At 36.4% G+C, this 14,205-nt stretch overlaps 1 protein-coding gene across 3 annotated transcripts in view; it reads right to left on the bottom strand.

The window, feature by feature from the left end:
- Positions 1 to 8,052: 8,052 nt before the first annotated feature.
- The window catches only part of MTX2 (metaxin 2), a 57,258-nt gene continuing 51,105 nt past the window's right edge, over positions 8,053 to 14,205 (bottom strand). For all 3 annotated transcript variants that reach the window (XM_082466814.1, XM_082466812.1, XM_082466813.1), the window contains 2 exons: positions 13,076 to 13,152; positions 8,053 to 8,509 (listed from right to left, as the gene is read on the bottom strand). In XM_082466814.1, coding sequence (XP_082322940.1) covers positions 8,335 to 8,509; positions 13,076 to 13,152 — 252 coding nt within the window. In that variant the 3' untranslated portion in view covers positions 8,053 to 8,334. The remainder of the gene's footprint in view (positions 8,510 to 13,075; positions 13,153 to 14,205) is intronic.

Raw genomic sequence — 14,205 nt, 5'->3', positions numbered from 1 at the left:
TTGTTATTTATAATGGCTAAAAATAGAGTGAAAAAATAGAAACAAAATCAACAAAAGATGTTCAAAACCTCTATGGAGAAAAATCTTACTGAAGGACATTAAAGAGATATGTGGAAGCATGACACATTCATGAATATAAAGACTCAATTTTGTAAATGTAGTGATTCTTCCCAAAATGATCCAGAGATTCAATGTAAACCCAATCAAAATTCTTCTTGTTTTTGATGGAATTTTAAAAGTTGATCCTAAAACTGACATTGAAGGGCAAAGGTCCAACTTCAATTTATGAAGATAAAGAATAAAATGGGGGATTTGCACTATCACGTATCAAAATTTGATATAAACTATAGTAATTAAGAGAACTTGATTTTGATGCAAAGTAGGATAGCCATACATGGAATAGACCGATATAATAGAGTCATCATAAATTATCTCCAAAAAACTCTGTATAGAACACAGAAGCCAGGTAGGCAGAGTTTAGTTTTTTGTAGAACAATTCTTCAAGCTAACCAGTTCTTGAAGAACTTGACTTTTTTCTTTTCCTTAAGTTTTATATAGGAGTGCTATGCAGTTGAAAATTATACCTTTCTCAACGTATCTGCTGTCAGTTTCCCATTGTCTTTCTCCACAAATTTCAACAAAAAGTAAACTGAATGTGCTTAGGAATTTCATAAAGTGTTCTTTGTGGTATTACCTTTAACATATCAGTTAAGGTCTCCACTCAGTTGATAAAGTAGGCAAGAACTTACAAGGGGAACACTAAAATAAATACATGGAAATATTTTGCTTCACATCATACAATGGGTATAGTTTCCAGTTACCTGCTCTATGACACTGAGATCTACCATAACCATACTGGTTCACAAGACTGTGTCCACTGGACTGATTAAAATACAGAAAGTAAACCAGCCACAAGGCTTTAGGAGTCACTTCCCATGGAAAAAAAGTAAGGCCTTATTTTGGAGTCCCATGAATGAGAGGACCAGAAGACTGAAGCCTGACTTATACATAAGGATTAGGAAGGATGTTCTGTATAAACTAGGCACAAAAATCTCAAATCATGAAGGAAAAGATTGATCATCACTGACTATATAAAAATTGAGAACTTCTGTACATTAGAATACACCATAAAGGGAGTGAAAAGACAAACAACAAGCTAGGAGACATTTGTAACCCTTATAACCAAGTAGGCATTAATATCTATAATACAAATAGGACTCCCATAAATCATAAGAATAGGCAAACAACCCAACAGAAAAATAGGCAAAGCCACTAGAAAGAGTCATTTCAAAAAAAAGAAAAAAAAAAAAAGGAAGAAGAAAATGGCCAATAAATATAAATATGTACTCAGCTCATTGGTAATCTGGAAAATACTAACTAAAGCCCAAATGGAAAAAAAAAATTGTCCAATAATTCCAAATGTCTGCAAAGTGGTAGATAAGTGTAAGTGTGTAAACTGGCACAAACATTTAGGAAAACAATTTGGAATTACCTAGTGAAAGACACATACCTGACAACCCGGCAATTACACTCCTAAGTATATACCCTGGAAAAATTCTTACACATTTATATCAGGACATATGTACAGAATTGTTCACAAGCAGCATTTTTTATAACAGCAAAATTCCATACACAGCCAAAATGCCCACTGACAACAGAACAGAGAAATAAAGTGTTGTATATGCATATAAAAGAATACTATGTAATTAACCACTGCTAGGTGCAACAAAATGAAATTTTTAAACGTAATATTGTGTGAAAGAAGAAAAACACAGCAGAATGCATATAGTATGATTCCATTTATAGAAATATCAAAGTAAAAAATTAAATCATGGGAATGATTAACACAAAATTCAGGATAGCGGCAACCTCCAGAGGTAGAGCAAGGAGTTGGGATTAGATGAAAATAGTGTCAAATAGAGGTTTTAAGATACCAGTAATGTTCTATTTTTTAACCTAGGTGTGGATATGATCTACGTAACAACAAAATATTTTTAAGAACATGTTTATATATTACATCTTCAAAAGGAGACTTACATGAACTTTTGGGCAACATATATTATAAAGTAAATAAAGCATAGAAAAAAGAATGGGGGTACAGACCACCCTGAGTTGGTAACTATTGAAGTGAGGTAGTGGTTCATAAGTACATGGGAGTTCTTTTTATTTTCTCTTCTTTTTGTATGTTTGAAATTTTCCATAATAAAAATGCTTTAAATAGTCAGCACTTAAAATTCTTAATGAGCATTTCTTGCCTCAAGAGTAAAAAGCAGATGGCGGAGTAGAAGGACGTGTGCTCACTCCCTCTTATGAGAGCACTGGAATCACAACTAACTGCTGAACAATCATCGACAGGAAGACACTGAAACTCACGAAAAAAATACCCCACATCCAAAGACAAAGGAGAAGCCTCAATGAGACAGTAGGAGGGGGCAATCACAATAAAATCAAATCCCATAACCGCTGGGTGGGTGACTCACAAACTGTAGAACACTTATACCACAGAAGTCCACCCAGTGGAGTAAAGGTTCTGAGCCCCACATCAGGCTTCCCAACCTGGGGGTCCGGCGATAGGAGGAGGAATTCCCAGAGAATCAGATTTTGAAGGCTAGCGGGATTTGATTGCAGGACTTTGACAGGTCTGGGGGAAACAAAGACTCCACTCTTGGAGGGCACACACAAGGTAAGTGTGTGCACCAGGACCCAGGGGGAAGGAGCAATGACCCCATAGGAGACTGAACCAGACCTACCTGCTAGGGTTGGAGGGTCTCCTGCAGAGGCGGGGGATGGCTGTGCTCACCATGGGGACAAGGATACTGGCAGCAGAAATTCTGGGAAGTACTCCTTGGTATAAGCGCTCCCAGAGTCAGCCATTAGCCCCACCAAAAGGCCTGTAGGCTCCAGTGCTGGGTAGCCTCAGGCCAAACAACCAACAGGGAGGGAACTCAGCTCTACCCCTCATCAGACAAGCTGATTAAAGTTTTACTGAGCTCTGCCCACCAGAGCAACACCCAGCTCTACCCACCACCAGTCCCTTCCATCAGGAAGCTTGCAGAGCGTCCTAGATAGCCTCATCCACCAGAGGGCAGACAGCAGAAGTAAGAAGAACTACAATCCTGCAGCCTGTGGAACAAAAACCACATTCACAGAAAGACAAAATGAAAAGGCAGAGGACTATGTACCAGATGAAGGAACAAGATAAAACCCAAGAAAAACAACTAAATGAAGTGGAGATAGGCAACCTTCCAGAAAAACAATTCAGAATAATGAGAGTGAGATGATCCAAGACCTCGGAAAAAATAATGGAGGCAAAGATCGAGAAGATGCAAGAAATGTTTAACAAAGACCTAGAAGAATTAAAGAACAAACACCGATGAACAATACAATACCTGAAATGAAAAATACACTAGAAGGAACCAATAGCAGAATAACTGAGGCAGAAGAACGGATAAGTGACCTGAAAGACAGAATGGTGGAATTCACTGCTGCAGAACAGAATAAAGAATGAAAATAAATGAAGACAGCCTAAGAGACCTCTGGGATAATGTTAAAGCACGAACATTCGCATTATAAGGGTCCCAGAAGGAGAGAGAAAGGACCTGAGAAAATATATGAAGAGATTATAGTCGAAAACTTCCCTAACTTGGGGAAGTAAATAGCCACCAAGTCCAGGAATTACAGAGTCCCAGACAGGATAAACCCAAGGAGAAACATGCTGAGACACATAGTAATCAAATTGATAAAAATTAAAGACAAAGAAAAATTATTAAAAGCAATAAGGGAAAACGACAAATAACATACAAGGGAACTCCCATAAGGTTAACAGCTGATTTCTCAGCAGAAACTCTGCAAGCCAGAAGGGAGTGGCACAATATATTTAAAGTGATGAAAGGGAAGAACCTAAAACCAAGATTACTCTACCCAGCAAGGATCTCATTTAGATTCGACAGAGAAATCAAAAGCTTTACAGACAAGCAAAAGCTAAGAGAATTCACCACCACCAAACCAGCTCTACAACAAATGCTAAAGGAACTTCCCTAAGTGGCAAACACAAAAGAAGAAAAGGACCTACAAAAACAAACACAAAACAATTAAGAAAATGGTAACAGGAATATACATATTGATAAGTACCTTATATGTGAATGGATTAAATGCTCCAACCAAAAGACACAGGCTCGTTGAATGGATACAAAAACAAGACCCATATATATTCTGTTTACAAGAGACCCACTTCAGACCTAGGGACACATACAGACTGAACGTGAGGGGATGGAGAAAGATATTCCATGCAAATGAAAATCAAAAGAAAGATGGAGTAGCAATACTCATAACAGATAAAACAGACTTTAAAATAATGTTACAAGAGACAAGGAAGGACACTACATAATGATCAGGGGATCAATCCAAGAAGAAGATATAACAATTATAAATATATATGTACCCAACATAGGAGTACCTCAATCCATAAGGCAAATGCTAACAGCTCTAAAAGAGGAAATTGACAGTAACACAATAATAGTGGGGGACTTCAACACCTCACTTACACCAACGGACAGATCATCCAGACAGAAAATTAATAAGGAAACACGCTTTAAATGACACAATAGACCAGATAGATTTAATTGATATTTACAGGACATTGCATCCAAAAACAGCAGATTACACTTTCTTCTCAAGGGCACACGGAACATTCTCCAGATCACATCTTGGGTCACAAATCAAGCCTCGAGTAAATTTAAGAAAATTGAACGTATCAAGCATCTTTTCCTACCACAACGCTATGAGATTAGAAATCAATTACAGGAAAAAAAACGTAAAAAACACAAACACATGGAGGCTAAACTATGTTACTAAATAACCAAGAGATCACTGAAGAAATCAAAGAGGAAATCAAAAAATACCTAGAGACAAATGACAACGAAACATGACAATCCAAAACCTATGGGATGCAGCAAAAGCAGTTCTATGAGGAAAGTTTATAACAATATAATCCTACCTCAAGAAACAAGAAAAATCTCAAATAAACAATCTAACCTCACACCTAAAGGAACTAGAGAAAGAAGAACAAACAAAACCCAAGGTTAGTAGAAGGAAAGAAATCATGAAAATCAGAGCAGAAATAAATGAAATAAAAACAAAGAAAACAAAAGCAAAGATCAATAAAACTAAAAGCTGGTTCTTTGAGAAGATAAACAAAATTGATAAACCATTAGCCAGACTCATCAAGAAAACGACGGAGAGGACTCAAATGAATAAAATTAGAAAAGAAAAAGGAGTAACAATGGACACCGCAGAAATACAAAGCATCCTAAGAGACTACTACAAGCAACTCTATGCCAATAAAATGGACAACCTGGAAGAAATGGACAAATTCTTAGAAAGGTATAACCTTCCAAGACTGACCCAGGAAGAAATAGAAAATATGAACAGACCAATCACACGTAATGAAACTGAAACTGTGATTTAAAATCTTCCAACAAACAAAAGTCCAGGACCAGATGGCTTCACAGGTGAATTCTATCAAACATTTAGAGAAGCGCTAACACCCATCCTTCTCAAACTCTTCCAAAAAATTGCAGAGGAAGGAACACTCCCAAACTCATTCTACGAGGCCACCATCACCCTGATACCAAAACCAGACAGAGAGGGGCTTCCCTGGTGGCGCAGTGGTTGAGAATCTGCCTGCCAATGCAGGGCACACGGGTTCGAGCCCTGGTCTGGGAAGATCCCACATGCCGCGGAGCCACAATTGCTGAGCCTGCACATCTGGAGTCTGTGCTCCGCAACAAGAGAGGCCGTGATAGTGAGAGGCCCGCGCACCGCGATGAAGAGTGGCCCCCGCTTGCCACAACTATAGAAAGCCCTCGCACAGAAAGGAAGACCCAACAGAGCCATAAAATAAGAAATAAATAAATAAATAAATAAATAAATAAATAAATAAATAAATAAATAATTTAAAAAAAATAATAATAAAGTATATGGGAGAATGTGTGTAGGTTATTGCAAATACTGTACCATTTTATATGAGGGACTTAAGCATCCAAAGATTTTGATATTTGTGGGAGGTCCTGGATGACTGTAGTTATTTTAAACCCAACAACGTACACCATTCAGAAGTCATCAAATGACAGGGTAGGCTATACCTATCTTGATTTAAATTTTCTCATTACTTATGACTTAAATTTTAATTTAAAAAAGGAATCATGCTACTTACTTTAATACCTACTCTATTTATTTATTTATTTATTTTTAGCTGTGTTGGGTCTTCGTTTCGTGCGAGGGCTTTCTCTAGTTGCGGCAAGTGGGGGGCCACTCTTCATTGTGGTGCGGGGGCCACTCTTCATCGCGGTGCGCAGGCCTCTCACTATCGCGGCCCCTCCCGTTGCAGGGCACAGGCTCCAGACGCGCAGGCTCAGCAGTTGTGGCTCACAGGCCCAGTTGCTCCACGGCATGTGGGATCTTCCCAGACCAGGGCTCGAACCCGTGTCCCCTGCATTAGCAGGCAGATTCTCAACCACTGTGCCACCAGGGAAGCCCATGCTACTTACTTTAAAATTCAGTACACACCTAAGTGTTTTGGCAGCAAAACCTTTAACTCTTTGGTCAGCAAACTAGCTTTTCAGTGGTAATTTTTAGCTACTGTGACTTGGCTTGATGGACCCAAATTTAAAAGATAAAAGCAGGTATTAAATAACCATAACTGAATGTCAAGGTTTCTACTTTTTAAGGCATTCTGTTTTGATGGTGATTCACTCAACACTAGAGAAAAACAAGACCTCTATCAAAGTGATCCATAGTCAGTAAGTCTTAAATAAGAGTAAATATCTCATCTTGGAATAAACCACCATTGTCTGCCAATGTTTCTCATATTAAGATAATACAGCCAGTTGTAATGATTAAGATTAAAATATCAGAGCCCATGTTTTGTAATATCTTTATATCCAAAAAACTCGAAGAAAAAAGTCTAGATTTTATATACTGAGTACAGAAGGTACTTGTTCTATGAAACGAACTTTATGGTATTATTAAAAGAGCATCATTCAGTATAAAACAAGCATACAAAAATACATACCAAAAAAAAAAAAACCTGTCATAAAAATTGTACAAAAGCACAGGTAACTTGGAATTTTTATTTTAATAATAAAACAAATTACAAAATCAGTTCAGGAAAGCTATAATAAACAGCACTATAGTCAAAAGGGAGTACCCAAAGTTTATGTGGGACTTGGGCTAAGGAGAACCTAATACATCCCTTATAAGGAATAAATCTATAATCCTAAAAAAAAAAAAATGTAGTGTTCTTTAAAAGCCAAACAGATGCCAGACGCCTAGGTTTGAATTCCAACTCTACCACTTACTAACCTTATGACCTTGGGCAAGGTATTACCCATTTTGTGTCTCCATTTCCCCTTCTGTAAACTGGGAATAATAACCTTCATAGTTTTTGTAAGGATTAAATGAGTTAAAATGTCTGGTACATAAAAAGAAATATAGAAGTACTACTATTCTAGACATTTTCAAGAAATTATTTGTACATCTGACTCTTTTATAGCATCCCTGGCTTTACATAAAATATTAGAAAAATTGAAAGAAATACAGCATATAATCTTTTATGCTTATGTATAAATTGATACTTCTGTGAAATCTATACTCTCTTCCCCACAAAAGGAATAAAACAGCATTATTAAAATATTATTTTCTCCAAAAAGAAGTTTCAAAAAAATAAGGTCCTTGAAACTTATCCCTTTATCAAATGTAAATTATAGCTGCTCTGATAAAATGTTTTTAAGTTCAATAAAGTTTAGATAAGAAAAATGCTCTTAAATGGTAATCTGTTCCAGGATTTCATCACTTTGTAATCATGCGCATTTTCTAAGTGCTCACTGTTAAGAACATTCTTCCCATGACCAGGTTTACCATGCATTACATCTAGCAAAGTAATCTTGGGAGTATGGAATACAAATTATTGCCTTAGAAAAGACACTGTTTATTCCATGTATAAAGCTCAGAGAGTAGCTTTCAGAAAAATGGAAAGAAAGTAAATACACCGGCCACAAAGTTGTTTGAGCTTTATTTTTATATGCATACATGTGTCAAAAAAACCAAAAATTTCAAGACATAGAGTACAACATATCAAATGAAATCATTCAAAATTATTTTAATGTATACACAAATAGCAGTATAAGGTACACGTATACATTATGTAATTTGTTTTGAGGTTTTGAAAAGCAGTATTTTTGGTTTTAAAATTCTGATACCATTATCTATTACATCATTCAAGTAACATATATTTCAAAAGTTAAACTTTTTAAATAACTAAATTAACACATAACTCTAAGACAATCTGATGGATGAGCTGACTTTACCAAAATAGTGTTGTTCGATTCTTCTACAGAAAGCAAGGAGGTTGCTATAGTTTTTCACCTTCTCAGAAAGTTCATCATTGGTCAACTGTGTGGTAAGAATGGTGTACAGATGGCCAAATACCAGTGCATCTAGTTCAGTAGGCCTAAGACAAAAGCAGAAATGAGAGTAACATGAACCGTGTTTAACTTGTATGGTAGACTACATACTATTTTTTTAAACACTTTATTCATCTATTTAAAAGAAAAAAGTCATGTAAGCAATAAATCCTACCCCAACTTGATAGAATTTATTCTATTTTATTGGAGTTTCTGTTATAAGATATGAAAGAAAAAAAAATCTTTTAAACTATGATTTGCTAGTTGTGTGACTTGCTTTTTTAAATAGCATCATTTAAATATGTTAAAATAATATTGGTGTAAAAAAAAAGAATGTCATACAAATGGAATTATATAGTATGTAACCTTAAAATAATAATAATATTGGTGTAAATGATCATATTCATTTTATTCATTAATTTATTCACTAAATATATACAACAGGTCTCCAGTGTGCCAGGAACTATGCCAGATGCTAAAGATATAAAAGCAAGAAAGATATTCTAAGACATGGACACAAAACATAAATTACCACAACACAATTTAGTAAGTGCTTTTGTAGATGCATAACCAAAATGCTGTCAAAGCAGAGGATTTCACTGTGGTGCTAGGAAAACAGAATGATACCCGATTACCTGATCATCATATTACAACATGATTTAATTTTAATTTTACCATTTTAAAAGTAAACTTAGCTTCTGAAGGAGATGTAAGAATGGCTTCAACAAAAATTTTTCTATGTTTTTTTTCCCTTTAATTATATATTACTAACAAAAAGATGAAATGTATCTACCTTGCTACTAACGGTCTATAAATGGGACATCACCAATCTATATTACGTTAAAATAATTATAGTAGACCCTTGAACAACACTGGTTTGAGGGCTTCCCTGGTGGTGCAGCGGTTAAGAATCCACCTGCCAATGCAGGGGACACGGGTTCGAGCCCTTGTCTGGGAGGATCTCACATGCCGCGGAGCAACTAAGCCCGTGCGCCACAACTAAGCCCGTGCACCACGCCTCTGTGAGCCTGCGCTCTAGAGCCGTGAGCCACAACTACTGAGCCCGTGCTCTGCAGCAAGAGAAGCCACCGCAACGAGAAGCTCGCGCACTGCAACAAAGAATAGCCCCCACTCGCTCCAACTAGAGAAAGCCCGTGCGCAGCGACAAAGACCCAACGCAGCCAATAATTAATTAATTAATTAATTTTAAAAAAATACTGGTTTGAACTGTGAAGGTCCACTTACACGCAGGTTTTTTTCAATAAATACGTACTACAATACTACACAATCCAGGGTTGACTGAATCTGCAGATGCAGAACCACAGATGCAGAGGTCTGACTGTAAAGTTATACATGGATTTTCAGCTGCAGCAAAGGGTCAGCACCCTGAGCCCCCTCATTGTACTGTACTAGTACAATATTACTAAAAGGAGAAAATACGATCATTATTATGAACTAATTATTGCTGTCAGCTCTACAGTGATAAAGTTACTGAGAAAACACATTAGTCGACCTAAAATGTAAAAATGTGTTGCAGTAATCTGGTTTGGCAGAATAGATTTGGGGGTCCGTCAAATCCTAATTCTGTCACTTACTAGCTATGTGGCCTTGATCGCCACTGATGAATGACTTCTTTTAATAGTTGCATGGCTTTGTATCTCTTCATGCCACTAATTCCTAAAATATTTATCTCCAATCTGAGTCTCTCCCCTAAAGTCCGAATCATACATTCAAAGTCCTATATAACAATTCCACTTGAATGTTGAATAAGCATCTCAAACCTGCTTGTCCCCTCATCTTCCCAAAATAAAAGTCACCACTACCCACCAACTGTTCAAGCCAAAAATCTGAGTTACTCTTCAGTCCCCTCTTTCTCTTACCCTCCCACATCCATTAGCAAGCTTGGTGAGACACAGCCACCAAAATATGTCCTGAATGCCACCACTTATCTATATCTCCTCCAAGCATAAAACATTCGAATGAATTTCCACTCCACTTACACTAACATGCCAAACTCCTTATCCAAAACACACAAATCTTAGATGATCTGGCTCCTGCTTACCTCTTCAGCCTCATCTCCTACCATTTTCAACACACAACCATAAATGGTTTTGCTTCTTCCATTTGAACATAAACTCTAGCCAATCTTAGGGCCTTGACCCAACTATTCCTGCTGCCTGGAACACTCTGCCCTTGACTTCATACTGCTGGCTCCTCCTTGTTTTTCAGAATACAACTTAAATGTCACATCTTAGTTTGAGTGGTCAGCGTCCCCTGACCATTCAAACTAAAGTGGACATACAGCCGCTTATTGTGATGTGATCCTATTTTAATTCTCTATATGGCACTTAAAACTATCTAATATTTGTTTTTAATTAACTGTCTATCTCTTTCTACCAGGACATTGTCTACTTGTTTCCTGCTGTGTCCCCAACACCTGGAACAATGCCTGGCCCAAAGTAGGTTCTCAAAAAATATGTGTTTAATGAATCAATAAAAAGGTGAAGTACTTCTCATACCATACTATAACTGTTTACTTAATGTTTCCCCCATTATACTCTAAGTTCTCTAAAGATAACACTGCATGTATCTTTATAACCACAGTTCTTAGCAAAGTATCTAAGGAACTGAATGGTTATTTGCTGAATGAATACATGAAAGAGAAAAGAAAGCATCCTGCCTAAGTTGTATAGGATACTTAATTTTTCAATAGTAGTTATCCACATTCTTCCAAAGCCTTCCCTCTTTTGACACATTCATGAAGTATTAATCAAAGTCAAATGTGCAATTTATGGCCATGTTTAAGAGGGTAGTCAATAGGATAGTTTAAAAAAATCACAAGTGTCCTGGGACTTAATAGCACCATGATCCTAGCATTACAGATGAAGAATCAATAACAAATGGATACCTGTAAAAACCAAGGATGTAGAAGGTGGATAAATATTGAGCTGAGGCACTTTGTGAGAAGTAATATAAACACCAACTCCTCCAGATCCCTAAACATATTTCTTAAAACGTGTATCTTACCAATTCAGGATTTATTTTCCTAATCCTTATTTAGGATTAACTACCCTCTGCTTCTTGTACTAGAGCCTAAAAAAAGGTGAATATATTCTCTGATGCAACTTCCAGTAGGGTAGATGGGCATCTTTTATCAATAAGTGAAGGCTCTGAATGAGCTCAGGTATGAACGTATGTTCAAACCAGAGTAGTCTAAAGTACCCCTCAAGTGGACAAAATATTATTTGCTTCAAATATGCATCCACATAACTCAAAAGGTCCTGAATTATGTAGGGTAATGAGCATACAAAACCTGATCTGATGTTACCTAAAGATAGCAACTTCGTGACAAATTACTTTTAGAACATCTAACAGGAAGTAGAATATACTATACTAAATCAAACAAAACACACACATAGGGCTTCCCTGGTGGCGCAGTGGTTGAGAATCTGCCTGCCAATGCAGGGGACACGGGTTCGAGCCCTGGTCTGGGAGGATCCCACATGCCGCGGAGCAACTAGGCCCGTGAGCCACAATTACTGAGCCTGCGCGTCTGGAGCCTGTGCTCCGCAACAAGAGAGGCCGCGACAGTGAGAGGCCCGCGCACCGTGATGAAGAGTGGCCCCCGCTCGCCGCACTAGAGAAAGCCCTCCCACAGAAACGAAGACCCAACACAGCCAAAAATTAATAAATAAATAAATAAAAATTAAAAAAAAAATCATTCACTTAAAAAAAAAAAATCAACAGAGCCCAATTTTATTTTAATATCAGTTATATAGCACATACATTAATATAACTTTAATATTTCCAAGCTATCATCATAGTCATTTTTGCTACAAATATTAATATCTCTACCAAAAGATGTTTGATATAGCTATAGATGAATGCCTATGAAGATGTAATAAATAATAGCAAATAAACCTTTTTAAAAATTATCAATCTAAAAGTCAAGAGATTTTTATTAAAAAGCCAAGAAAAGATTAGAATTCTAAGCAAACCAATGAGGTTAAAATGCTAATTTAAACCCATCTTAAACTGGATCACAGGATAGCTGATTCTGATATACTAAAATTGTAACTTAAAAAAAGGAAGGAAAATTCATTCTTTGCCTACATTAGATATTATTTTTCAAATTACAAAAAAATTCTGTCTTAATAAAACATGAATTACTCAATTTACATATATACACATACATATATTTAATCTATATTCTTCACAATTATTTCTATGCTTTACAAATATTTTCATTAAATTTTAAAAGAAAAGTTCGTAATAATGCTTGTCCATCCAACAATAATTTTTACGGTTTAGTTTTATTCACTTTTCTAGTCCTCAGGGTATCATCCTATACAGACAAGTATGGCTACACTTCACGTATAAAATTCTTAATAGCTAGCACTGCATTTTAGAAATCTTGGTCTTCCAGAAGCTAGTGCTATGCCTGACACCCAAGAAATTAAATGGTTAATGAATGCAAAAATGAACTTTAATATAACTAAATCTTTTCATAAATATTTCTTGATAAAACAATTCCTCTATGATAAAACGTTTGATACATGTATGATAAAATAATAATATAGAAAAGAAACTAACTAAAAAGAATAAATTCTTACTGCTTATTGAAGAAATATGGTTGTGTTCCCAGTCTTTGAGAAAGAGCTTGACAGCACTGGTCTACATCTTCTAAGACCTAACACAAGCAACAGACCCCAAAGAAAAATATTTAAATTAGCAAAGCAATAAAATGTGTCTAAAACTTAATTTGTATCATAGTTTATAATAAAAATATAAATTTAGGTAACCATTTATAGTATATTTAAATCAGACTATAGACCACATAGAGAACATACGTAATAATTTCTATACAAGAAACAGGAAGAAAATTTGAGAGCAAATTTCCTTTAAATACAAGTACATTTAAGTTACTTATAAGGATTATGATCAAGAAAGTTTTTATCTCAAAACTCTACTCCCGGGCTTCCCTGGTGGCGCAGTGGTTGAGAATCTGCCTGCCAATGCAGGGGACACGGGTTCGAGCCCTGGTCTGGGAAGATCCCAAGTGCCGCGGAGCAGCTGGGCCCGTGAGCCACAATTACTGAGCCTGCGCGTCTGGAGCCTGTGCTCCGCAACAAGAGAGGCCGCGATAGTGAGAGGCCCGCGCACCGCGATGAAGAGTGGCCCCCGCTTGCCGCAACTAGAGAAAGCCCTCGCACAGAAATGAAGACCCAACACAGCCATAAATAAATAAATAAATAAAATAAAATTTAAAAAAAAAACTCTACTCCCTACAAAAATGTTTTCCTGAATCCATATAATCAAATGACTTCACATGTATTAAAAAATCTGCTTCATAAAGATGACACTGCTGACCTACCATGAGTAAAAAACATTTGAATTGTTTTCCCAATAGTGGAAGTAGATTTTATCTACTCCATCCCTATTCATTTACCCAATCCCCCTTGTGGCCAATGGCACACATCAATGAGTTGGCTGACTAGGACTAGGGGTATCCTTGAAAAAGAGACATTAATTAGCTTAATGATGCTCAAACTCATGACCTTGACAAGATATATATTTTTATAATTTTGCTACTTCAGTAAATTTAAGACCAAAGAAAAGCAGGTATATTAAGCACTGCATCTAACAGGGTTGGGTTTTTCTTTTTAAGCCCTGATGCTGCAGATCTATATTTATTGGCATAAAAAAATGTCCACAATGTATTGCTGAATGGATAAAAAAAATT

Source organism: Balaenoptera physalus (assembly GCF_965194825.1).
Source record: "Balaenoptera physalus genome assembly, chromosome: 6".
NCBI classification, from domain to species: domain Eukaryota; kingdom Metazoa; phylum Chordata; class Mammalia; order Artiodactyla; family Balaenopteridae; genus Balaenoptera; species Balaenoptera physalus.
Note: the sequence above shows the minus strand (reverse complement) of the source record. Positions and strands in the feature narration are given on the sequence as shown.